This window comes from Ptychodera flava, chromosome 4 (genome assembly GCF_041260155.1).
Source record: "Ptychodera flava strain L36383 chromosome 4, AS_Pfla_20210202, whole genome shotgun sequence".
NCBI classification, from domain to species: Eukaryota; Metazoa; Hemichordata; class Enteropneusta; family Ptychoderidae; genus Ptychodera; species Ptychodera flava.
The window spans coordinates 27,103,209-27,131,056 of NC_091931.1; the positions used below are offsets into that span (position 1 = coordinate 27,103,209).

The 27,848-nt window shown below is 36.9% G+C and overlaps 2 protein-coding genes across 3 annotated transcripts in view; one reads left to right on the forward strand and one right to left on the reverse strand.

The window, feature by feature from the left end:
- Positions 1 to 342: 342 nt before the first annotated feature.
- Positions 343 to 12,446, reverse strand: LOC139131330 (nudC domain-containing protein 2-like). Of its 2 annotated transcripts, XM_070697341.1 has the most exons (5): positions 12,095 to 12,445; positions 10,674 to 10,722; positions 9,942 to 10,090; positions 7,415 to 7,529; positions 343 to 1,089 (listed from the first exon to the last, which is right to left on the reverse strand). In XM_070697341.1, the coding sequence occupies exons 1-4, from the start codon at positions 12,287 to 12,289 to the stop codon at positions 7,455 to 7,457; spliced, it is 468 nt and encodes a 155-aa protein (XP_070553442.1). In that variant the 5' UTR covers positions 12,290 to 12,445; the 3' UTR covers positions 343 to 1,089; positions 7,415 to 7,454. The 2 variants fall into 2 exon arrangements, with proteins under 2 accessions (XP_070553442.1, XP_070553443.1); XM_070697342.1 differs by lacking the exon at positions 7,415 to 7,529 and having other exon boundaries at positions 12,095 to 12,446.
- A 224-nt stretch (positions 12,447 to 12,670) lies between these two features.
- Positions 12,671 to 27,848, forward strand: part of LOC139131331 (leucine--tRNA ligase, cytoplasmic-like) — a 28,570-nt gene continuing 13,392 nt past the window's right edge. Inside the window, 10 exon segments of the mRNA XM_070697343.1 lie at positions 12,671 to 12,819; positions 14,280 to 14,420; positions 19,096 to 19,183; positions 21,565 to 21,645; positions 23,245 to 23,379; positions 23,611 to 23,772; positions 24,699 to 24,811; positions 25,731 to 25,862; positions 26,883 to 27,108; positions 27,672 to 27,836. Coding sequence (XP_070553444.1) covers positions 14,287 to 14,420; positions 19,096 to 19,183; positions 21,565 to 21,645; positions 23,245 to 23,379; positions 23,611 to 23,772; positions 24,699 to 24,811; positions 25,731 to 25,862; positions 26,883 to 27,108; positions 27,672 to 27,836 — 1,236 coding nt within the window. The 5' untranslated portion in view covers positions 12,671 to 12,819; positions 14,280 to 14,286.

Consider the following 27,848-nt stretch of genomic DNA (forward strand, 5'->3'; position numbering starts at 1 on the left):
CATTATACCTGTAATATGATCAAACATGGTAAAGATACGGTTGCTATTTCAGAAGTGGAGCAGGGAATATATAGCTTCTGTTCCAGAACACTTCAGAACATACATGGTGTTCACACTTATGCAAACACTCTCACTACTGTCCACTGATGAACAGTTCACTAACTAGCATTGTTGTTCTTTTGCTATCACTGCTTTGAAAAATTCTTCATCAATGGCTTCATTGAGCTATTCAAAGAGGGTGTAAGTGTTGAACTCATTCAAGTTTGAATGGGAAAATCAGTGAGAGTTTACAAAATGCAGGGCAGATGACATTCTCTTCTCATGCTACAGCCAATCAAATGCTTAGGTTTTTAGTTTTAGTTTATTATTCATTATCCAGGGCCCAAGTTTTCTTGTACAGAGTATAAAACCTTGCAGTAGCCAATCAGATGGTGGGATTCAGACAAGGTATGTCATAATTATAAAAACACTGTAATACAACTATAAAAGGACTATTTTGCTAACTTAGTTAAAATTCTCTGTTTTATTTTGCCTAAGAGTTTCTATATTTTATTACAGATTGGTGTGTTTCATTCTAGACCTGAAAATCCACTATATGTACCTACGGATACATTGGGTCAGAACAATAAAATTCAAATTAAAATTCAAACTTTAATCATCATTGCGACTGCCACTGCAGTCAGGGAAATCGCATGATTGTTTTATTTGAGAACTTGTACTCAGTGATATCAATTTTAATGTTTAGGAAAGTCACTTTCAGCTTCTCTTTGTCTTTGATGGTACAATTACAGTTCCGATAGTTTCAAAATCATGAATGTCATCAGGATGTAGTCCCAGGTTACCTCCCTTTATACAGAATATCGGCCAGCCACACAGCTGGAATTCTTATGCAGCTATCCTTGAATCAGCTTGGTTTATACTCAGATAGTGGATGAGGTCTCGGAAATGGCAGCAACACTAACATGGCATTGTTGATACTTTCATCAGTATGGTGATAATTTTCCTCCCCGGGAAGACCGTCTGATTTCTTCTGCATGCTTTTATAATTGCGATATCTACTATATGGCTCTACGAGTAATCATCGATGTACTGAAAGTAAAACATTAAAACATAAAAAGATTACGGAAGGAAGGTAAAAATGAGCTGACATGGATTGAAGTGTGTGCGAGGAGATCATTTGACTTTGTTGCAAAAACATCTCCTTGTTTGCCATTTCTTGCATCTTTTTTTCTTCAAGGACACATTCAGATGTTCATATATGATTAAAATTTTCATTGAATTTTCCGGTGTAACTGTTGGCGTTTTTTTTTTCTATTAGTAAATTATGGTAAAAAGTATCGGGTCAGGGACTTAAGTTCATCGTTATATCATCAAGCGACTGAGTTGAACTCTCTTATGTGCTATTGTGTGGTGTATATGATTCAGAAAGCTTCATTAGTGGTAGCCAGCCTCCGTAGAGTGGCACTTGTGAAGATGCATGCGTGTCTTTTGAATTACAGCTAATTTTAGATACATCCTGTTTGTATAATAATTTCTTGAACCTTAGGTCATTTTCATGATGTTGAGCTTACCATCAGATTGTCAAACTGCCTTCTCAAGAACACAAATCAAGGTTTCAGTGTATTTTAATGAGCTGATTCATTGCTTTGAAAAAAAAACCCAGCATCTATACAGCAATCAGAGGAGATACTTGTAGGGGGATTAAAGTATGCATTACACTCTTGTTAAGATAGAAAAATGGAGCAAACTGACTCAATTTAAGATATTCCTTGCTCTCAGCAAGCATATACATTATGTAAGTATCAAACTTGCATGTGACAATAAGTGGTCTTGAATGGTGGTGGTGTACCAAATTGATTTGCACCCCTCTCATCCCTATAGTCAAGTGTTGGGGTCAATCTGCCACAGAAAACTATAGATGGAAATATACCAAAATTTATTACGATAGGGGTCAACAGAAACAGGTGGTGATGTACTTCAAGAATTTTCATGCTGCTTTCGTGCAATATTTTTTCTTCATCCACAGACAGTCCTAATTTTCTACCATCTATGGTAGAAAATGATTTTTTTCATAATTTTCTACCTTTAAATGCGTGGGAGTTGGTCGTTGCAAGTCGTGTCTGCGTAACTGAGATAACAGCTACAAGGCTGTTACAGTGTTGGTTTCATACGATTTGACATGAAGAACAACAGACTGATGCCTGGGATCAGGTTCCATGATTGCAAGGACTCACGAAACAAAACAAAGAAAATGTTAAAAATTGAAATCTATTCTACGTCCATTCTTCCTATTGAAAGTTATTTGAGATATATTGCTTGCATTTATTCAACGACACGAGCAGTAAATGTCATGAGTTTGCAAAGAAGTATAGAGGCCGTGCTCTCTGCATGGACTTATAGATTTTCCACGGAAATATGTGTAACCTGATCTGCTTACTGGCAAATATCATACCACATGGTTTATTAATGCTCCTGTGTACCTACAGGCGAATGACGGTGCCTTATAAGACTTTTTTTTTCGTTACACTTAATAAAATTAGTTGACAGGAGATAAAACTCCAGCACAATGCATCAGTGCTTGTGATTTGCTGTTTTTGTTTCTACTGTGCTTTGCATGAAAAGCATGTGAACCAACATATTATGATCAGTACTCATCAAATCTGCACTAAAACAATTTTGGATAATTTACATCCTAGATAATTTCTGATGCTTGGATCAGGAATGGGCTGGGATGATGTTCAGCTTGTTGAGATACACAGCATTCAGCTTGTCTACTACGCCTGTACAGGGTGTTTGCCATTGTTGGCATGTACATTTTAGTCTGGACTAATATTCACATGTAAATAATGCAATGCACTTTGCATGATACACACTGTGTTGACAAGCACAATTGTTTTATTCAACACACCTTGGGGATAGAGTAGAACAAGAACTTGAAATTAACATACAAAATAAAAATAGTGAAAAAATCCAAAGTTACAACTACTCTCCCTTTAACCCTTTATGTGCTGTAATTGTTCCCATCAAGATTTTAGCGCAACATTTTTTACCAATTTTTGTATATTTTTCTGTAAGTTTTTGATAATTTTGGACCACAAGGACATCACATTTCATTTGCTGCATTTGTTATCAAAATTTTGACAAAAATCTGAAAAAAATTGACTGAAGGTGACAAAAATTGACTATGGCGTTCAAAGGGTTAAAGCCCCATTAGCTGTAATTTTGGATGTGTTTTGCAGAATTTTTGTTCGGTCTATAATATGAAGTCTTTTGCTCTATTCCCAAACAAGTCATCATTGATGACACAGTCCCCACTTGTTAATGGGTACTTTGATTACAAGTCCTCAGAGAGGATAGAGTCCTCTTCATTAATTAGGTCTGTGATAAAAATACTTTGATACAGATGGCGCTCAATGGCCAAGAATGAGTTCCATGGTGATGAAAACATAAAACAAATGTAGGCCACCATCCTAAAGGTCATTAAATGAGTCAACTAGGAATTAATCAACAGGATGTTGCAAAACATTTTTGCATCCTATCATAACACTGATAGATTATCACTGGTACCATATTTTATAAAGTTTGATGCAGTGCTTCTGGACATTCATCCCAAAAACAAAAGTTCATCATGTAAATGCAAATTGGCAATTAATTTAATTTATTGGATCGTATCACCAAACAAATCAAGATGCATATGTATGACATAGGTCAATGTCCTTGTACCAACTTTGAATAAAATTGGTTGAGATATGCCCAAGTTTTGGCTCTTTACATGAAAAAATCGAAACAAAATGGCCGCACGGCAGTCATATTGGATCGTATCACAAACCAAATTGATATGATACGTGCATATCTATGACATTGGTCAATGTTCTTGTACCAACTTTGAATAAAATCGGTTGAAACATGTCTGAGTTATGGCTCTGTACATGAAAAAATCGTAATAAAATGGCCGCCTGGCGGCCATATTGGATTGTATCACAAAACAAATTGACGTGCATATGTATGACATATGAAGTAATCCTTGTACCAAGTTTGAAAGAAATCGCTCCAGGCATCCCTGAGATATCTGCGTGAACGGACTGACGCACACACGGACGAACACACGCACGCACAAACATGACCAAACCTATAAGTTCCCCCGGGACAGTGTCCGTGGGGACTAATTAGCAACAAAATGCCAAGTGGTCAACTTGCCAATGCAGCCAGTACACATGGTAGGCCAATGTTTTCATAGATGACCCCATTTTTATCCAGGCTAGAATTTATCAGTGACCAATACCATTATATATTGTTCATGATGTATTGCAATGTTCTCCACTGCTTGAAAAGACAGGGGTGCGTGGCCAATTTACATAACAATGCACAATTTGCATATTGTTTTATTGTAAAAATGTATTCTTTTGTATGATTATTAACATAAGAATAGATTGCTCCGAAAACAGAGGGGTAGCCCATCTCTTGTGGACAACCCTGTATATTGTGTTGGTTAAGCTAGTACCTTGTATTACAACATACACACTTTTAATGGGCAGACGGATAAGAAAACAGTTTCATTTTTATCATTGAAACATACATTCAAAAGCTATGGTCCCTTTACGGCTTAATATACTCACACAGGAAGCTAATGAGTACAACAGTAACGGTAACACTGAAAGAACATTTCCATTGGCTACAGTGAGTTACCTATCACTGTCATCGTGGTTGGACTGTGTTTGAACGTCATGCCCAATCACAGCTTTGAAAATACATCCCTTATTGGAAAACGTATCCCTTGCCTGAAAGAATCGTGCCAGCCAATGGATGATGTGGATGTGGGAGGAAGCTGGTTGCCTTTTTGATGAAACAGGGCTCACTGTAAAAAAACAATCAATGCCTTCCAAAGGAAGTACACATCTGGCATGTTGTAACTTAATCTCTTTGATGGGAAGTGGATCAATTTTGGCAGTTATTATCAATAATCTCTACCTGCATCATCATGAACTCGATGACTGACAATTTTACAAAGGACAAGATACTAATAGCAGGAATTGTTACAATTGATGTTTTTTTGACAGTGGTGAACATTTTTTTTTCATATGTTTCTGTCTATCCTGCATGATGCTGTTATGATTAAGAGCATGGGTCGCAACTAAATATATCACTGTACAAGTTATATCATGAATGATCATGATTTTACCTGTACTTGAAGAATATGCAACAATGCAGCTACCCAACCACTGTCTCTTGTCATGGCATAGATGAGACAAGTGGTTGAAACAGTCTGGTTAATCCCTTATGAAATATATAAACTGACACTTTGGAGCATTACTCATCGGGGGATAATCTGCTTGCAAATCTAGACAGTATTGGTTGGTTTTGATATATTTTTAACTATTAATTTTGCAAGATTTCATGTTTTGTCAGTTGACTATTTTATATATCAAGAACGCTCCAAATGCCAAGCTTTTGTTCTGTTAATCCTACCGCAAGAGGGATAAGCCAGCTGTCTGCTTTCAAAATCGTCAGTTTGTACATTCTGTATATACTAAGTAGCCAGCGGTTTGCTATTTCACATTACATTGCTTCTTTACTGTGCCATAGTTTGACTTTTCATGGGTTTGGTTCGGAAAGGAGCTAGGGTTCAGACAAGTTCCCATCTTGCACACGATGAAATCCAGAGTCCAACCACTTGTCAATCATTTAGCTGATGCAGGGATACTGTGTATTTTTTTTCCAATTGCCACCTCAGTCATGAAAAACTTCATGTAACATTGACTCTGTACCCATCAGTCACTAACCCCCCTCCTCCAAGTCAAGTGTAATAATTTCTTATTGACAAAAGCAGCTGTAGCGAATCCCGACAGAATGTGAAGTCATCGTGACTGAGTCTCAGCTGTTGTAACTAAAGTTAACGCTCTCCCCCCTGGTGATTTGAATGATAAATATAGAAACGATTGTGTGCTTGAGTAGTGGAGAGGAAAGAAAAACATCAGGACTGGTGGGAGCATATTTGCATCACAATTAAGTGGAGAGTCTTCAAAACAATCTCTTTTAACACCTGGTAAACAACAAAATAAAAAGAATCAAATTGTCTGTGATGGACATAATTTAGGTCTCGGAGAGCGCACAGTGTCACAGTGTTGAGGTTTGTTTCCATTGGTTTGCACAATGGATGAATAAACACGGTGAAAAACATTGAAACTGGCTCGCTGTCGACCAAGATCATTGCTGATGTAATTCCTCCAAATGAGGATAAAAATAATCCTTTCTCATGTTTTGTTTGACAGGAAGACCTTCATGCATCCGTACACTAGTCAATCAGGACTGACACCAAATTAATAGCTGCAGTAGATAGCTGTATCTCTCTTGTCCCCTTTTTATGTACAGGTTATGATTCCAAAGAAAATTAAATTATACGGATATTGGATGATAAAGTATTTCAAGAAGCGTTATACATGTGATGTCTATGTATGCATTCTCAGGAACACACAATTCAAATTTTTGTCAATAAATCAACAAGAAATATACAACCTGTTTTAAAATACAGTTTCCTTTTGCTTTTTTTAGAATATTTTTGAAGCAATCTTTTTCAGAAGGTCATGCTTTTTTATAAGACAACCACAATGGCAAGTTGAAAAACAGATGAAATATTCTGTATTTATCCTTCTTTTCCATATCAGATTTCACAACTGTGAGGCATAAGGATTTCTCAATTCTGAAATGCCATGAGACCGAGTGTTTTGATAATATTTTTCAATATTTTTATTTGCAAAATGTCAATGACAGTTTCTGTTCTTCTGTTTCCTAAGATTGGTAATCTGAACAAGACACACTTTACATATACTATGTGCGCTGTTAGCAATGGTAGGTAACTTACACTTAGACCATAAACTCATATTGCCGACTCACATTGACATAAATCATGAAACTATGAATATCGTTCAATAAGCATTCAGGCTATAGGGAGCATTTTATGCCTTCATCATGAGAACTACAATGACAGAGTTTTGCTGAATTTCACACTCCTTGGAAGCAAATATCAACAAAGAAAATAGTGCTAATAATTAAAACTTATATATCAATTTTTTTCAAAGGGGTAAAAATGTTAACTTACTGAATACTGAAAACTGGAACAGGAATGTTTTTATGCAACTTTGCATGTATACAGAATTGTTTTTCTATTTCACTCATACAGACAAGTTCAAATCAAATGCAAAACATAAGCGGGTTTACATATGCTTTGGAAAAAAATGCTGGGCTGGCACAAGTGAAAGCTCTTATAGGTTCTCTCCTATTTCTGGGAAAGCGATAAAGAGATATTTTCAAAATCGGAGAATGTTTTATAAATTCAAACGTTTGAAACTATCTTTTATAAATATCCATAAATGTTCTTGATGTCATCTCTCAGAAATGTACAAAGTCAAATGATCACCTTAAGTTAGGAAATTGTTTCATGTCTGTAACAGGTATCTCTATGACGGCAGCTGAGGCCCATCGCCGTGGTAGTTTCCAGAAATTTCTGCTCCGCTGAAATCAAAGCCTGGGTTCTACAGTAGAAAATGACAGACATTGACAGTAAGGGACACACTGCAATGACATATTGCAGGCATTGGGTAAATGTAGTATATACAGGGGGACTGATGATATGAACTTGATGTTGTATGTGTTTTTAGACTTTCTTAAGCATGACAGAATTTGATGGTAAATATTCTAAAGGGTAGCCTCGTGAAACTTGAAACCACTCCCACACATAAGCCGGAAAGGAAACGAGGGGGTGGGATCATTATTCTAATTACGGGTATTTTGACAAGAGAATAAAATCCATTCAAGTCTACTGACACTGTCATTTACTTAGAGTCCCACATACATGGTGATATCAATAATCAATTCCTTGGAGATAAAGTTGACGAGGGCTTGCCCATGGATAACGGACATTTCAAACAACTTCCAGGAATAATAATGATAAAAATAATACTTTTGTAATGAAGGTTTTTGGAAGACAGACAATCTCAGCAGATGTGAAGAAGACCACCACAGACATACAAATTATTTCTGCTACATTCATTATAAAGATTAATCAGATAGCGTAGGATGGAAAAACACAAAAAGGAGGATAACACACCAAATTTTTGTTCCATGTTTGAAGCTGGGAATAATAAATACAACCATCAAAGCCAACAGATTTCCCAAGGTACACGGAACATTTGCATATCCTATAAAAAGGCATCAACTTCCAGCCCCTGAAGTAATTTTTACATATCAAGTCTTTACAGACAGTCGGCATCGAGAGAGTGACCTTTCAAATTTCTAAAATCTTGCTGTGCATATCCTCTGGTTGAACTTTTCAGCATCTATAACACAACTGGGGTTTCATTAAACTATAGAGGTACCTTATAAAAAAACACTTTGCCACGTTCTTGAATGTGGAAAAGTCTGTACTGATCATGTAACACAGTAGATATCAGATGACAAACCACATCAGATTAAATACATGACATTGTAATGTTTCTCACTCTATGAAGATGAAAATTTTGACATCTTTATTTTTCTTTTCACATTGATAGCATTTCACCTAGTCAAAATTTGTGATATTCTTTCTCTAAAAAATGAATATGATATCAAAATATTGTACAGGTCCAAAGTAAAACAACTAAAATATTCAATTTTGGGTTAATCCACATGAAATAATGATTACTTTATCAAATATGGAGAATGTGTCAGTAATCCGTGTTTTCTGTAGAATTTTGACATTTTTGATAATGATAAACTATTAAATATCATAAATGAACTTTTGCCTACACTTGCCAAAGGGTACTGTGAACCATTCTCTTTCATAATCAATAATAAAAATCAAGAGTCACCTTGAAAAGTTTGGGATTTGGGAAAAAGATTACCAAAATTTTGCCAATGTTTGCAATTTTATAATTGGCCACTACACCCATGGGAAAAATTGAATCAAAATTTCAATTTACTCCACAGGCATCAAAATGAGCCCATACAAGCAGTAGACAAGTCTTAGTTTTCTGTAAACAATATTGAGAGTCTGAATTTCTTTGCCTGCGGCACATTTTACCTTGTTTTATTATATTATATATTAGTTCCCACTATTGGTCACAAAAGTAATAAAATACCGCAATTATACGGTGTCGCTCAAATTTGATCAGAATTGGTATATACCAGTATGGGTACCAAAGATCAACAATAAATGTTGTTTCTATCTGTTCAGTGCAGGAAAATTCTACGTTGATGTTATGACAATGATTTCTGCACAGTACAACCAGAAAAACAACAAGAAATATTTAAACCAGAAAAACAAGAATGACAAAAGTAATTAAGGTCTGAAACTTTAGGTACTGGAGAACTTTAGCAACATGCATAGCATAGCCCCCCTTAGTTTGACCATAGACGGTCTTTCTCCCCTCTACTGACGGTCTTCCTCCCCTCTACTGTCTATGGTTTGAGCAGGTCTGTTAATATGTAACAGTTCATAAACAATGACAGGAAATGACTCAAGTCAGGGGAGTAAGCCTCTTTCAAGCCTGTTTCAGAATTTCGCTTTTTCTTACCTCATTTGCACATTTTTGACACTGATGTGTTCATTTGAACAAATTAACATCTCAACCCCTACATCTACCTGTACACCAAATACTGAGATGGTAGCTTTGGCGGTATGGGAGCCTTTGTGTGTGACGGACATACATCCTCACATAACCACAAATATACAGACATAAGACTCATCATATAAGCTCTTTTGGTATTTTTATATAAAACCAAATATGAGCCAATACTATTACATTATGACTCTACTCTGTTTTATTTTGAGTATATTCACACTACTAATCACCAACAAAATATTATTATTACATTATGACTCCCTAAAGACTGAACTGAGCCAATGCTGTTGGCACTTCTCCAGATTTTTAAATAAGCCAAATGTAAGTACGTCACCATCAACTCACCTCTTTTTGAAACCTTTCAAGTGTAAGCTTCTTTTCCATTTGATCAAAAGTGAAAGGATCAGCTTCATATTCATTGACAAGCAGGGACATCCAGCAGGTTTGGCAACCTCGAATTTTTATCAAAACGATCCTCAGAAAGTTCCTGTCCTCTGCAAGGGAAATTTCATTTTGATTGTAAGTGAGGATGTGCATCTTGGTGTCACAATTTTAATTGTTTTTCAACTGTTCAAAAACTATCTCTGCATCACATGGTGGCACTGAATTTCAAGGATAAGACACTATAGCTTGGGGTTTGCAGAAGATAGAGAATATCATGCAAGTTTGTAGACTTGCCTCAAGTACCGATATATGTAGGTATATGAAAATCTTAACAACGTAAATTGAAGGAATAAACTTCTGAAAATTCTGTGGCATTGAAGGTGCCGTGAGAGTTAAACCCTCAGTAAACTACATTGTACAATTAAGCAAAATAAAAAATGAAAGCATACATATGCAAAATTATTTATGCAAAGCAACTAGTGGGCTTGTAGTTTGCTGCTTGTGCTCACATGGCAGTTTGAAATGTGTAGTTCCCTGAACACTCTCAGGACCTATGCATAGCTACCATGGATGAATTGTCTCAGCTAAATCTGTAGATCAAATCTCAATATAATTTCTAGTGAAAAAAGGGAAACATGGTACACAATGCATCTCTTCTTCAAGAAAGTCATTTGACTATTGCTCTCAGCTTACCTAGACTCCACATGCATTCATCTGTTACAACTTTTTCATGGAGATCACCCTGAAAAAGGCAAGAAGAAAATGATTACAGGAACTTTCAACTTTGGTAATAATTTGTACCCACTAAATTTTTGAATGTGTTAATCTGTGAGTGTATGTTTGACATGTAATTAGAACCTCTTTAATGGTTGTCTTAAAAGTCTTTTTCATTTAATGAGGAGACATAAATATTTTGCCAATTGCTAATCGTAGTTGCCTGCTTGGTTTCAAATATGTTAAAGTATTATTTTCAATTTATCTGATGGTAGATTCTCAAAACTAGAATATAAATGTCAAATACAGAGAGTACAGTATCTGTACATACTTGTGAAAAATGCAAGTATGAAATTTAGGAAACTTTGTTTGGCTTATAAGATGGGCATTTGATATGGGCAGCGACAAAGGCAAGTGTCTAATTGTGAACATTTTTAAGTATTTTCTATCCTGTTTTTGAAGATCTATCATTAACATGCAATATTTGAAGCAACTTTGGACACATTGCCAGCCTGTAGATTGCCATGTAGAGAACTGCTAAATTTCTGCTGAAATTTGCAGTAAATCAAACAACTTGCCATCAGTTACAATGTAATACTGTCATGCTAGTTGTGTTGACACAACGGATGCCTCTTTTTTCATATATGACTACAATTAGATGTGCTTGTTTCTTTCTGTCGATAGCCGCTCTCACAATAAAAAGGGCATTCACCTGATAAGATTTACATGAAGCACAAACATGTATATACATCAGTTTAATGCGATTTCTGCTTTTACGATATACTCTCTGAGGTAGCTAAAAATAGAAATGTATTTTTTGATGGTGAATGAAAACTTAAATATCTGCAGAAGTTACAGCATCTGTCACTTTGAGATAAATATTTCTTGAGTGATTACAGAAACAAGGGTGTGTTCAGAGATGACAGTTCATTTGCAGTGGCAACCTTTCATGAAAGATTACACTTCATTACAGAATCTCAAATATTTTAGATTGGTTTTCATTTCAACAGCACAAAATTTGCAAATTTGTACCATTGAAAAATAGACTCGATGGTCATACAAATTATTAAAGTGAATTTAATTATTGAAGCCATAATGACAAGATGCTTAAAGTTTCCTGGAATCGATTATTGTTAATTTACTGTCTCAGAAAAGATATATGGTAGTTGTGTGGGATATGTGAGATGCCACAGGCATTTGATTTGCTCTGCGAAGGCCCTGTGATGCGACAAGATAACACCAAGGCTTGCAGTGGGCTTTCGCGCAGTCAATCGAATGCCTGTGTGAGGCTCTGTGCCAATGCAATCAGCCGGTCTTGGCAAGGCATCGTGACATGTCCCAAAATAGAGAATGCACACAAAAAAATTAAAAAAAAGGAAATAAAGAATTAAAATTAGTGCCTTGATAATCGTCTTTCCTTTTACAGCCACAGCGATGTACTTTAATCTAAAATCAACGTTGATTTCTTTCGCTCTTGTGTGTTCCGGCAAGTTGATTTCTATGTAAACCTCTTCCATCGTCTGGTACCATTGACCCCACGGCGTCTTCACCGGGACAAGACCACTTCGCTCGTCGAAATGGACCTCCGCAGACATTGTCCAGACTTGTAAGTAAGCAACAACTTGTATTGGACCTTCCCTTGTTCTTTTTTGTAGTTCAAATACCGTAGCAAACTAACTTTGTCTGTGCCAGGGTGGGAAATCTTAGAGGTTGCTCAACTCTCCTGATGTTTGCGAACACCACCTTTACTCCGGAAGTAATTGAAATGCAGTTTTACGGCATTGTTTTCACGACAGTTGAGGTTCTAAGCAAAATGCGATATAATAGCGTATATTTCGTATTGAGGAGGCTTTAAAATTATTACTACCATTTTATTAAGGCATTTATGGTCTTTCACCGAAAAATGTTGGGAAAATATTTCATGGAGCCTTCGCTTCTGTGTAGCCGTTGAAAAATTCCGTCTTGCGCAATAGCTCACACTTTCATGTGCTTGCATCAACCGGCACGGCAGTGACTGGAACGTGTCACGAAGTGCAGCAATATTTCATCAGTTTAGCCCCAGTGTTACCATACTCGTGCATTTCATTTGCCTGTGTTCACCGGTCAGGTCGAGATCGGCCGTCAGGTAAGTATAACATAGCAGTAAAATTGGTTCCAGAAGTGAAGTAGGGTCACCTGCTGTTGTGCTTGACTTGAAGTTGAAAGCGAGAGTGCGAGTGCCCAGCCATGTGTTGCAATGCAGTGTTGCTGTGGTTAGGGGTTATATACTGGACGAGTTATTGAACATTGCAAACCGTGCCTGAAGAAATAAGCACTTCTCTGCATGTGGGTCACACTTCCAGCACTTGTGCGATGAGTTGGTAAGCACCAAAAGTTGAGCTTTGCCGTTCGCATATCACGCGTTTCATGCATATGTCAGCATGAAAGGGGAGGTTGATTTCAGAAGACCTACTGCATAGAAGTACAAGTGAGAAGTTGTGAAAATGTCCAACTTAAAACTCACACTCGCACTCTGATCGGCAATGCTTGCTCAAAATGGCAATCAAACATACGTGACATGATGAAGAGATCGTTTTTTGTAGCCTCTCCCATTGGTGGCCCCCAGCATTCAAGGGTGGACATGAGAAACTTTTCCCGTGTCATGATTCCTTGGTTGTCATGGAAAACATTGGGAAGGGGTTAGGGGTTACGGGTAGGATAAAATGCACAGTTGTTATGCAATCTGATTCTTAGTAAATCGAACTTTCTGTGCTACAGTTGGACACTGAAACTTTACATTGAGAGGATTCAGGAGAGGGGAAAGGCTTTGATCTATCAGAAAGATAGGTAGTGACCGATGAGTTGGGAAAGTTAACATCTGATCATATTGAAGAGTAAATTAATACCTGTCCTTTAAAATGTTATATCCAGCATATTTTAGTTCAATACGTATTACAGTTTTATACATGATAAGCTCAGCTGAGATATGCATAGAAAATAACAGGAATGAAAACTCAGTTGAATATTGTATCTATAGCTTTTACATGCAGCTATGGCAGGCAGCATTTTATTAACAATGAGTGTGCATGTACTTGCTTCAATATCACTACACTGGCTGTTACAAATTTACTTGTCAAGCAGTCTGTAACAGTCTGTAACATCTTCTTCGCCAATGCTAACTTGTGAAAAGGGGCCTGGGGGCAAATTTTGAAGGGAAGAATTACCGAGTGCCAGCTGCCAAGCTATTTGTAACACTTGATCACTTTTCAAGTGTGATTGATACTGATAAATGTGTTTATAAATTTCTTTTCTGACACGGTGCTCATTGAGATTCAAAAGAAAAACTATCCATATGACACTTGTCAGATTCATGTACATGTCTATGTTATTGATTTTACCCACAAGATATAAACATACTGCATTTATTCACACACACCCCTTCACTCATATCAAATACATGTATTCTAATGGTATGTGATTAACTGTTTTTCTGTGCATATTGTATTGTGTACATGTAACCATATGTTCCAGTATCCTCATTTTTCCCATATAAAATGTACCTGTGATTTGAACCCAGTATTATGTCATCGACATGTATACCTGTAGGTAAAGCATGGAGCGTAATATAGAACGGAAGGGTACAGGGAAAGTGGAGGCCCTTAAAGCCATAGAGAGAGAAGTTCAAAAGAAATGGGATGAGGAGAAGATGTTTGAAGAAGATGCTCCAGCGGAGTTCACTGAAGCAGAGTAAGTATATGTATATGCATCAGCTGCAATGCAATAGGAATCCAGCCTGTACCCGTGGTGTGTTATAAAGCCAACCTCAGCACAGGGTTGTCTTCAGGTTTGGGTTGAAAAATTTATTGAAAATGTACATGTCCAAGAAACAAACGTGTCTTTCTTCATGGTTGTAATATTTCGGGATTACTCCAGGTGGAAAGTTTCTTTGCAAGGTCAGTTATTGGCACAATCGCAAGGCCAAGTTGGTTGATGTTTTGCCGCTGATGGTACAATGTCTGTATCATGAGAAGAAACTAGCAGAACTACTGGTACTTCACCAGGGTTTTAGTGTGAGTATTGCATACACAGATGAAGTTGTGTCATAGTTGACAATCAAGCGCTCTCCATGGACCTCTCCCCAACCCCACCTCCACCCCACCCCAACCCTTCCTCCCAAAGCATAGCTCGTGCAACAATAAGCAAATATCACATCCAACATGGTTCACTATCAGGACTAAACAAGCAGGTATGTGTATTGTTCATTTGAGAATGAGTCCATTTAGGATTAGGATCATCTAGAATCAAGTGTTAGTTGTTCTGAAACATAATAACCGCATCAAAATCTTGCATTCATTCATCACAAGTCAGTCTTTTAAAACAAAGTACATTGATCATCCACTGACACTGAAATTCAAAATATAGTGTGTTCTTTTACCTCGGTCATTATATTATAAAAGGTATGGAACTTCAGTATTAAAGCTTCATCAACACTTTTCAGGGCCATCCCTTTTGCCGACGAGCCCTACTAACCACTGATTCAATCTCATACAGACAAAATATAACTCCAAGATGGTAATGGTGCCTAAATGAAAGTTCAAATATGTGAACTCTTATACTGTGACAGTTTGCAAAAACAGCTGACAACAATGTGTTTGTGTTTATGACATCCCCACAAATCATCATAAGTGTTTTGTTTCATTTTCCGAAAGCCCCAACACACGCACCAATTTTTCTTTTGATTTATGATGTTAATGAGCCATTGTTGATGACAGTTAGTGATTTATGCTTTTGGCTTTGTATACTAATTAAACATGTTCTTGAGAATTTTGTTCCTTGTTTGAGACATTGCATTGTAAGGTAGTCAAGGTTATATATACATTTTACTATGACTTTCTGTTCAATGCAAAGGAATAGATTACTAGTAAATGACAGCTTGGATACTGAAAGTAATCGAGCAATGTTTAAGCGATTATGTTTAAATTTTACATGTGAAAGTGTTTCTTCAATTTCGATTTTCACAAGCACTGTGAAGAATTCATTTTGCAGTACTTCAAGGATGGCAGGCCCAGTTCAGTTGTTGTATTGTATTAGCACTCTAATATAAAATATTCTGACTTCAAATTGGTGTGTCATCTAAACTTTGCTCTCTTTGTTTCACTTTAATGGACTTTTAGAGCTACTGTATTTCTCTATGTCACTGCCCAGGGACCAGAACATTTAACTTTACAAAAACAATGAGGTGGGTGGTTTCCCTGGCAACCACCTGCAAAATTAAAAAAAAAACGTCCTACATAATTTGTAAGTTGGGCAGACTTGCATGCTGATGTCTGAATGGTAATTGTTGTAGACTGGCCAAATACAGTGGTGAACATAACAAGATAACAAATTGCAATGTAAGGAATTATAATTCTGTTTATTGATATCTGAAAATTAAATGAAATACATCAAGGAAATAGAAATGTACCTCTGCAGTATACCCAATGCCCCCAAACAAACCAGACTGGATTCATATCTGGACGAGGGAACCCTTCATCAGCTCATAAAATGTACAAGTCAATATGTTACAATCGAAATGCTACTTTGTTACAAAAAGGAAAATTCATCCTGTAAAAATTAGTGATACACAGTGTGAACTTTGTAAAGCTGCTGTTATAGACGTGAAGATTTTTTTACAGTTCATACCCGAACAGCTGGCAGGAGAAACTTTGTAAGTCTCTCTGGACTGGCTGCTCACACTCATTGTCATCTTCATTGATGTCAAATCCGTCGAACTCCTATCTTTGCCAACACGATCATATAGAAGACCCAACCCTTTGCCTTGTAACTTGTCAACATTTTTGTGCACGATTTTCTCTGAGATTAGTCTGTCTAGGGTGCTGATAAAATTTGCGGGCCTGTAAATTCTGAACAGCTTTGTCATATCATCTGTGACGATGACATTCTCAGTTGCACCGCTTTCACTCATGAAATTATCACTATCTCCATAGTCAAAGCATGAAGTCACCATCAGGCGTTCTATTAGTGACATCACAGCTACTTGCACCAAAACGGGGCGAGCTCGGCAATTTCCGGAAAATGTCGCCATGATTGAAGTCAAAATGTGCAACTTTTCCCGTGTTTTGGTCGAATAACACAATACAACCGTCTAAAAACTGCTCAAATAAGCTTCAGTTTGTGTGTAAATGTTTGTTTTATTAATACCAATTTCATTGATAAGAGTATATGCCTGAAGTCGAACGAAAAAAGCCTCAAAATGTGGTGGGACTCACACTTTAACTTTCCTAAAAACCGACACTGAATCATTTCTTCCATAGTTCTACCGGTTGTCAACCATTGGAGCCCTTTATGTCTAGGATGTTGAGTTGAGTGGCCCTCTCTCTTGCAAAGGACTGGAGCATTTTGTTTGTAAAACTACACAAACCTGTGCTCTCTCATCACACAGGAACTTGAAGATGTCATGTTCATCAAGGAAATGCAGCTTACGATGTTTCTTATCGATACCACCACTATACTAGATGAATTCTTTTACAGTTATTGCTTCATTCGTGAAGTTGTTTCCTATCTTTACCAAACTGCAAAGAATGCAGAATGTAAGCTCATCTTTTCGGCATGAATCCGGTCAATGGCTTTCAGCTTCTGCTCAAGCATAATCTGGTTGTTATGGTTACAATAGATGTTGCGATAGCAAATGTGAATTGAAGGCAAATATAGCGCATATTTATAGTGCATTGACGAATGCAAGAGAGAATGCCTATGCTGACGAATCAAAGTTGGTTTCATCATCATTTCTCAAGGTGTGACCATTTCAGGGATCCTCCAAATAGCTTTGATCCATAGTTGCTAAAAATTACCTCCACACGTCAAGCAGTGTGATGATATAGCATGCTTGTTTGTGAGTTCATTTGAATCTGCATATCAAAGGTGAACGTTTACACAAAGTTTGTTTCACACTTTAGAACAATGTTGCCGCTTTGTATTGAAATTTTGTTGCTCACATTTCATAAAGGTTAGTTTGACTTTACTTTAATCTAGAATGATTCATGCGGATGTTAATAGAGAGGGAAAGATTTACATTTCAGAATACCACAGCATAGACAGAGGTAGAAATTAGCAAGTGGACAGTGACAGGGTATTGTGAATTAGATCAGACAAACACGGTGTTTTCCCCAGGTTTCTCTCACAAGGGGGGAATGTCACATCCCCTCCACCCCCATGTTTAGATATTTAGGGGAGCTGAATGTTCACAGGTTCATTTGAAGTAGAAGGAAGTTTGCTGAGATTATGATTAGATTTGATAGACACAATACATTTTGTCGATATGCTTTTTAGACTGCCATTCATTTATCGAGTAGTAAACATTGTACCAATGGAGTTTAAGTTGGAGATGCAGTTTGGAAGTGCTGGGGTTGCTGGAGTGGCTGATCTCATGGTGGGATTCATAACCTCCATTGGGAGTTCAACAGTATCCTTTGTGACAGATGCTGTGGAATCTGAGATTCTAGTAGAACAGAGGGGCCAAGGACAGGGATAAAATATTAAACGCAGAGGGGACTTGACAGAATTTGGGGATTTAAAATTTGATCTGTGTCTGACAAAAACCTGTCACAAGGGTATGCAAACCTTCAGTACAAACAGTATCTAGACATCTCGTGTCAAAGGTTATAGAGAGCCTCATAGGCACATACATGACACATAAAATGTGCATACTTTTGCCATTGCGATCTGCGGTTCAGCATTTTTATGATGTGTTTTTAATACCGAAAGATCTCATGTACAGAAAAATATATAAAAAAAAAATTTAGTTTTCACTGTTCTGTTGGGTTGGGAGACTTTAAGACCAAGTTTGATCAGAAAAAAACCAAGAGCAACTGTTATCAAGATATATTAATGAGCTGCAATGTCTACTAAACTGAATAAAATAGGCAGTGGTTTATGTCCAATACTTGCAATTTCAAACATTTTATAAACAGATGGGTACCGGTAGGTATTTAATATGACACTTTGATTCAATGACCATCACCAAATTTGCCTAATGTGAATCTAACTCTCTTGGCTTGCTGGAACAGTGGCATTATCGACTACAACAAAATTGCCAAATTATACTGATTAGGCTTTCCAGTATGGAAGAATGTTAGTGCAATTTGAGTATCAGTTACTTTGATATTAAAAAAAAACATAAAGACAAAAGTACTGTTAGATGGTAATTTGTCAAATAGAGGGTCACAAATTATATCTGGTTTATCTAGTTTATAAATGGTTTATCTTTGATATTAATATCCTTGTACCATGTATGAACCAGGTGCACCTGCAAGATTCTATGCAAATACATATTAAATATGGAGGAAATTTAATGTTGTAGAACAACAATGTATTTTGCTTCTGTTGATAATACTGACTTTGTTGTCTGGTCTTTTTCATACAGGAAGAGCAAATACATGGTAACGTTCCCGTATCCATACATGAATGGACGCCTTCATCTTGGTCATACTTTTTCACTCTCCAAATGTGAGGTAAGAGAAAGAGCTACAAAACGTGAAAAAGTCTTTTGTGGCACTACTGATCATTGCAAAACTTTCTTGTCTTCGTCGTGCACATTTCACATCAGACTGTTCGTTCAAACTTTCTAAAAGAGCAAGTTTCCAGACTGTCTAAGCCTCTTGTTTACTGTTCATTACGTAGATTAAAGATGAATTACACCTGTGCAGGCCCAAGCTTATCGTAGTTTTGCCTGGAGTCACTGAAATCATGCTCTCACTCTACTTCCCATGATGTTTACTACTGACTTTACAGATTTTTCACTTGAAGAGCATATGGTTGTGCGTAATTTAGAATCATTTTCTAGTAGCTGTGAGCTAAGCTTAAGATAATCCGTCATATTATTCATAGTCCCTGCTGTACAAACTTTAGCTGATGTCGGAGCAATGCCATTACCATATATGGACATGTTGCAGACAGTGATTAGATTTGTCTGGCAACCACAAATCAGAATTTTTTTTTGGCCAGTCAAAAATTTGTTTTAGATAATTTCCATCTTTTGCAAAATGATAACTTTTGCCTGAATATCTCAATGCGTGTATACACTGGTGGAAAGGTATTTGGGACAGCTAGACTGTAATTATATTTGTCGTATGTGTCTTTTCCAAATTGTTGGCCACAACTGCGTATGTTATTTTGACATTGTGTCGCAACTCATTGGTCAGATAGTTACTTCCATAATTCTATTCAAGTACATTTAAAATTTAAATATCTGCAAATATAAAAGGACAGATTTTGTGCCTGACTCAAGTTACAAGTTACAAGTTACAAGCTCAGAGAAGGTCGCTTCACACGCATACAAGCTCGTGTGAAATTTGATTTTCAAGTGTTAAAATGAATTAAAGTCAGTATAGCTACTAGAACACATCTCACTAGGCAGGAATGTTCTTCAAATGTATTCACAATTTTATTTTGAATTAGTTTAAAATTGCATGATTTGCAGTGTAAGAACTTATTCAGTTTACTGACAAGAAGTCTGGCCTTGTTATTTGTAAGAGAATTTCACAAATAAAACCTGCAGTATCATATACAATGGTAGGTGAAAATACGCATGCATAGGTTTGACCATAGACCCTAAAAACGTTTTTAGGATCTATGGTTTGACTCAGTATAGTTTTTTACTGACTTAGCAGATGGAAAAGCAATTAGGTTTGCAGAATAAGGGTTAAAGTGCAACCAATTTCCAGAAAGTGTAGAATGAATATATGTGAACTTATTTTGTTCAGTGTTAGAAAACAAAAAACGAGTATAAAATGTATGTTTGTGAGCATGCTCAGTGCTCGGATTTGACAGTTTCCTTTGCAAGTAAGAAAGTGCAAGTTTTATCGCAATACTTTGACATCTTATCTCAAAACACAATTCGCAGATGCACATCCCTTGATTCAGAGCCCATTACTGAAATAATAACTTTCAAAAATGAAGCGGGGACATGTTCAATGATTTGTTTGTTGTGCAATCCAATATGGCTGACAGTCACCCAGCTTGCCAATTGACAGTGCATATGCATTGGAATATACTCGTGTGTTGGAAGACAGATTTGAAATATACATGCTTTCATTCCAATACATTAGAATGTACATGTATAATCAGTAAAAATTCATGTTTTTATGCTCTTCAAGTGGTGTTACATGTTAAAACCAATTGTTTTTATCCTACGCATACATGTACACAATTTTTCAGTATGGTAATTTGTACCAGCACTCTTGACAATAGCAACATTTGTTTGTAAAATATTCCATCAAAGATCAGCTGTTTCTTGGATTTTGTGTCATCACTTGGTTTTTATCAATAATCAGTTTCTCTATGTTTTGCTATGATTTCATTCAATATGTGAAGCAGCATTAGAACCTCAAGGCCATTTAAGTCTTTTGCTCTAAGGAAGGCTGGTAATGAGATTAAAATTGAGAGAATTGACTGCAAAAGCATTTATCAATCAACTGACAAAAATTCATCGTACAATGACTTTTTCTCTTAGACTTATCTGACATCTTTGGCCTATCTTTGTAATAATCATGACAGATGAAACAAGATACGTGGAAATAATTTTGATTTGAATGTAACAAAATCCTTTCCTTCTCCCTGTGTGGGATATTTCCAGTGTTCAGCTACTTTTTCCGGTCTCATCCAGAAGCATTAGGTTTCTAACGTTTGAGGACTTTTCATGTTAATATTTAACTATATGTACAAAATTTTGATGTATAGTTAGGATATTATTCTTAGTCAGTAACACCGGCACCAGTGTTTATTATACTACCTTAAATCATAGCCCATAAAAAAGGCTCGATGCTAAAATATGCATACCTCAATGTTACTTTGGATACTGACAAAAACGGAATTATCTTTTCTTCTCTAACAGTTTGCCGTCGGATATCAGCGTCTCAAGGGCAAACACTGTCTGTTTCCATTTGGCTTTCATTGTACGGGAATGCCAATCAAGGTAATTTCTCAACCCTTTGGCCAACATGGTTTGGTCCATACCCATTGTTACCAGTGGTAAGTGTGGACCTGTTTACAGGGAACTGAGGGTGGACAGGTTGCGGAAAGATCTGATCATCACTATTACTGTGTGCTTTCCTTTACATGAGAGTGGCCTTGATTGTTTTATCTGTTTTGAAAGTGTGGTACCTCACTTTCAGGCATTTGCAAATTTTATTTTCAAATTTTGAACTACCCCTTGAACTTTATGTACCCATGTCATCAATGTTGGGGCCTCTACTGGTTGAAAACAATACCAGAATTTTGCAAGTCAAGCTTGGCCTTGAATTGGTAAGAAATGATCACTGGGAGTATGCCATTATAGAGAAAACGTGCCATCTACTGACAGATGTCAGAAATTTGAAGCTTACTAAAATCAGTTGGCAAGTCATAAATTTTTAAAATAATCTGACGTCAGATAGTCTGTGGCAACAGCTTTGGTCTAATGTAGAAGACAGAAAATTCAATCTGCAATTTGCAGACCAGATATTTAGTTCTGATTGACTTCAGAATAAAAATTTTAACACAAAATATGAAAAGTAGCTTTCTTCTGTGGCCTTAATGTTTGATAGTTCAATAAGACTTCTTCCTACTGCATGATTCATTGAATGCTGTGGATTTTATATCTTTCATAAGTTCACATGAATTATTATAATAAGCAGCCAGATGATAGAGATGGTACTATGACATTTGGATTACTCCATAAGAAGTGGGGGGTGTTTTGACATTTGGATTACTCCATAAAAGGTTGGGGGGGTGTGTTTTGACATTTGGATTACTCTATAAGAAGTGGGGGTGTGCCTAGCCAACAGATTGTATGTCATTGGGAAGGAGGGAGGTGGGAAGGGGAGGATAGATTGGGATGCATGTCATAGGGGAGTAGGGAGGTGGGAAGGGGAGGACAGATTGACATTTGGATGTACCGGTATGTCATGGGGGAAGGAGCGAGGAGGGAGGTGGGAAGGGGAGGACAGATTGGCATTTGGATGATATCTAGTGCAGAGATGCTTGACTAGCAGAGATTTAATTATAGCAAGAACATGAGGAGAAAAGATCAACAACTACCGTACTAATAGTTCAGGCTTTCTCCAAATTTGGTTTTACTAATTGAACTTATAGAATAAGGAGTAGATATCAATCTCCTTCTCCCTAAATTTGTGCAATCATATGGGTACACTTATCACTCCTATGGTGCAAACTGGAACAAACTCGGCCATCTGCAGGTATGCAGTGGAAAAATGTTGCTGTTTCTCTACTTGAAGTTGAAATGATGGCAAAAACATTTGGAATTAATCAAGCAACATGATGCATATCATGCCATGGTCACATTTATAAGGAAGCAATAAGTTAATCTTGCAAATTTCAACCTAGATTTCTTGAAAAAAATTAGTTGAGCTGAAGACCCAAAGAGAAAACAAAATGATGTGAATAGTGATTTTGGAAGTGGTCAAAGAAAAAAAAAAAAAGAATGTCAAGCATTTCCATGTTCATACACAGTTATTGAATCAATAACTCTACAAAATTTATAGATTGGTGATGATATACATTTCCTCTTTGGCAGGCATGTGCCGACAAACTCAAGAGAGAGATGGAGGACTTTGGTTATCCGCCAAGATTTCCAGAAAGTGAAACGCCGAAGATCATCGATGAGAAATCGGATGAACCCAAGATTGTTGACAAATCGAAAGGGAAGAAGGTACAGTAGTTCATGCCTGTGTCAAATTTCAGAGTCATTTTTCTTGTCTGCTCAGGGACAGGTTAAAAAGAAATCACAGTTATCCGCCCATCACGATAACACATAGTGGTTCACATAGCAAGAGCAGGTATGTTCTTTGAAATAAAAAACCTGTAGAGTATTCACACCTTTTTGTACGGTAATCTCATTAGCCAACCATTGTTTCATTTCTTTTCTGTTGGATGACATCAGAGCAAGGCTGTTGCCAAGACAGGTGGAGCAAAATACCAATGGCAGATCATGTCATCGCTCGGTATCAAAGATGAAGAAATTCGCCAGTTTGCCGACACTGACCACTGGCTGGAGTATTTCCCACCAAAGGCTATCCAAGATCTGAAAAGTATGGGGCTCAAGGTATGGACATTACAAACGAAAGTGCAGCGAGTGCACAGAGAAGGTTCACAGAGTACTTGTGTATTTTTCAAGGTTAAATTTCAAGGCCAAATTTCCTCCTGTAGCCAACATTGCCACCATTACACTGTGACATTGTTGTGATTTGTCAACAGGTCTTGTGTTGTAATTTTCAATTTTCTTCTGTCAATTTCAAAGTACCATCGCTGATTGGGGATTGTATGATGGTCATACACAGCAAAAATTTATCAAACTCTGTCCAAAAAGATTGCTTTAAGAATTTCTCTAGAATATCATCATCTCATGTTATGGGTAATACAAGCTGTTTAATTTTGAATAGCTTTCTGTCATTGAAATGTTGTGTGTAGCCTGATTATAGCATCACTTCTCATGAACCTCTTGAGTATTCACTAGATACTGCGAATGGATACTTACCACACACAATGCTTTCTTTCGTGGTATTTTGAGAACTTGCCAACCTTGCAAGCTCCACTTTGCAGTAATTTACTCACCATGAAGGTTCTGCAGCCGCTATTAAAACCGCCTGTCATCACGACTTTGAAGCAACAGATTTTGCTATCAATGGATAGCAATTTTTTTTAAGTAGAATGTGCGTGAAGACCATTGGGAAGGTTGTCTTGAAATGTCTCATTTTGGAATATAGCCATACGAAGGTTTCCAATCCCATTATAAATGATCCCTGTCCGAGGTCTAGCCTTGGTAACTATGGCAATTTGATCCATTCGTTTTGCTCTGAGGCAAATAACTGAAAAGGGAAACACAATACGTGAAAAGACTGCAGTGTCAGAGCGGAGGGGTCATTTTGTAATCAGTTTGATGATGTTTATGAGTACACTCGTACCACTGTATGTAAAGATTAAACGATGGAAGAACAATATTGAGCACAAATTTTCTGAAACACTTTTTAGGTTGATTGGAGGAGGTCATTTCTCACCACAGATGTCAATCCGTACTATGATTCCTTTGTGAGGTGGCAGTTCCTGACACTGAAGGACCGGGGCAAGGTGAAGTTTGGTAAAAGGTAAATAGTATTTGCCTAACTCCTTATATACACTTAGTTTGCCTAACTTCTATAATATATACATAGGAGTATACAATGTTAGGGGTCTTTCTTCCTGTAGTGTAGTGTGGCTTTACTTTGTTACCTAACTCTGCATCTGCAGTAAGTAATCGTTGTCCAATTATGTCTATAACATGGCAGATGGTTATTATGATGCTTATTTTGTAGACTAGCTCACAGATCAGATAAGAAATAAAATTACACCAAGAATAAGATGCACAGAACAATTCAGTCATACCAGTAAATGTTACTTTTTGTGAAAGAAAGGGAAGAGTGGAAGTTTAAATTTTATGCCATCATGTCAGATATAAATTATTCCAAGTTCATGGATCAGCAAATTTAAATGACAGTATTTGAGAACATACTCCATCAATTAGAGGAATTATAATCATGCATATGTGTGGCTCCTTTCAGTTTGACTCTTGTTTTAAAAAAAATTGATGAATGGGGGATTGAAAATAACACAGCTTTCAGAAGACTAGAAACTCGTGGTATTATAAGCAAAAAGACAATGATAGAGATATTTTGTTAGTAATTTTGTCTTTATAATTACGTACAGCTTCAGAAAATTGAAAACCTTTTGTTCGAGATAAGTTGTTCTCTCACTTCTGTACGTGAATTCCTATGCACAATTATCACATGGATATCATCATATCCTCAAAACATAAATATCATGGGGAGGATACTGGAGAGAGTGTTACACTATAGTCAGCAATTTTGTCTAAATTATCTTGAGAAAATTGAAAACCTTCTGTTGATTGTGAGTTTGTTTTTAGGTCTGCAATATGGCAATTGATTGTTCCATATTTGCCATCTCCGAGAGTTCCCCATTATTCTATAGTAAATGACATTGTTCTTGTTCCCAATGTGTGTCTGTCAGGTATACTATCTACTCTCCAAAAGACGGCCAGCCATGCATGGACCATGACAGGGCCAGTGGTGAGGGCGTTGGACCACAGGAGTACACACTAATCAAGATGAAAGCTGTGGCCCCTTACCCAGCAAAACTCCAGTGAGTATGTCACAAGAGATCCGGGGGAAAAGTATCACCGTGAAAACTCGTGCATGAATCCGTACCCATACTGAAAGCTGTATTTTGGCTTTAACAAAATTGTGTCAAATTGATTTTTGCTTGTGTAGAATTCTGGAACAATTTTCTCTTGTATTATTGTACATGGCCACAGTAAAGACTTCCTGTGGAATTTCAGTGATTGAAGTGTACCCAGAAAGTCTTACTTAATAAATAATCACATAACATGGAAATTTTGCAGCAGTACATTCCAGGGAAAGAGACCTGGTTTATAGAAGGTAGATGCTCATTTGTTTGTTGACCCAGATAGGTCAAATATTGGCAACCATCCACCAATCAAGTGCTTTCTCGTTGCGAAAGTAGTTTGAACGGAAGTACTGACCTGAAACAGTTTCTGGCAGCTTTCAAAATGAAAATTGAGACAAGTCACGCTGCAGTCGTCTTCAGTTCGGGTGTCATTGTTTACATTTTCCATGTTAGATTATGTATGAAGCATGCCCTGTTTTGAGGAACTTTGTTGTCCAAATTATCTGCCACAAAGTTCATTTTCATTGTATTGTGTAAAGCTAAAAAAAATTGAAAAGATGTTAGTTTTTTGGCAGCATTTTTGTAGTATTTAATGCACAAGTTACATATATTGGTTGTTTGTAGTGTAATCAGTGCATCATATCCTCTACATCATCTTCTTGGCAAATTTTAGCATGTAATACTCCATCGGTCTCTCAGATCGGATGCAAGAAAAAAACAGGCAAACATTACCAGCACTTAAATTACTTTGCTCACATTAGTTTACTTTTAACAAATACAAATATGTGGATACCATTTTTCAGAAGAGCCAAAATTTTAAGTAAGAATCATATTATTCAAGATTTGCTTTAAAGTTCCAAGTACTTCTGAAACACTCCAGAGAGGAAATAATTTAAGGATGCAGCTTTGTCCTCAGTCATTCAAAGAGTCCATTTAGAGTGAAAACTTGAAATGTATTCCATCCTTTCCTCATAGATCTCTCTCAAGTAAACCAGTCTTTCTCGTTGCGGCGACACTACGACCAGAAACCATGTACGGTCAGACGAATTGTTGGATCAGGCCCGACATGCGGTACGTTGCCTATGAAATCAACACTGGGGAGGTGTTCATTTCAACAAGGAGGGCGGCAAGAAATCTCTCCTATCAAGGCTTCATGAAGGAAGAAGGAGAAGTACAGGTTTTGATGGAGTTAGTCGGACAGGTCAGTACAGAAAGTTGCAGATGGTTAATTTCTGCTGTTTTTGAAACTGATTTAATTTCTGCTGCTTTTGAAACTGGTTTTTCCTATTCTTGCATTGTATCCAGTCTAGGTGAATGGTACATTGAAATTAAGCTTAGAATTTGAGCATTTTTTGAAATCAAAGTGATGATAGTTCGATCGATAAAATTTGAACAATTCAAAAATATTTGACAACAAAACAATGAAAGTTCGGTGAAATTTGAAATTTAAATAAGTTTGAAATTCAGAATGATGAAAGCATGATAATCTAGTGCATGAAGGGTATTCAAAAAAGGTAAGGTCACTTTCTGTTGAATAAACTTATCCAAAGTACATTTTAATGAAAATGCTATGGTGCATAGGTAATCAGTTGATTTGCATACTCGAACAATCCTCCTCAATACACTGTACATAAAAATATATTTATTTGCAGCATGGAGCATGACATGCTCTTCTCTGACGTTAATATTTAGAAAAAAAAGCCTTTGTGCTTATTCACCAAACAAAGGTACGTGTTTCACCACCTTTGGTTTTATGTATTGCAGGATATCATGGGGATGGCTTTGAAAGCACCTTTGACCTCGTATGATGTCATCTACACACTACCAATGCTGAACATCAAGGCTGATAAAGGAACGGGTGTTGTGACCAGCGTTCCGTCGGATGCCCCCGATGACTACGCCGCCCTGCGAGATTTGAAAAAGAAACAGGTGAATACTCTG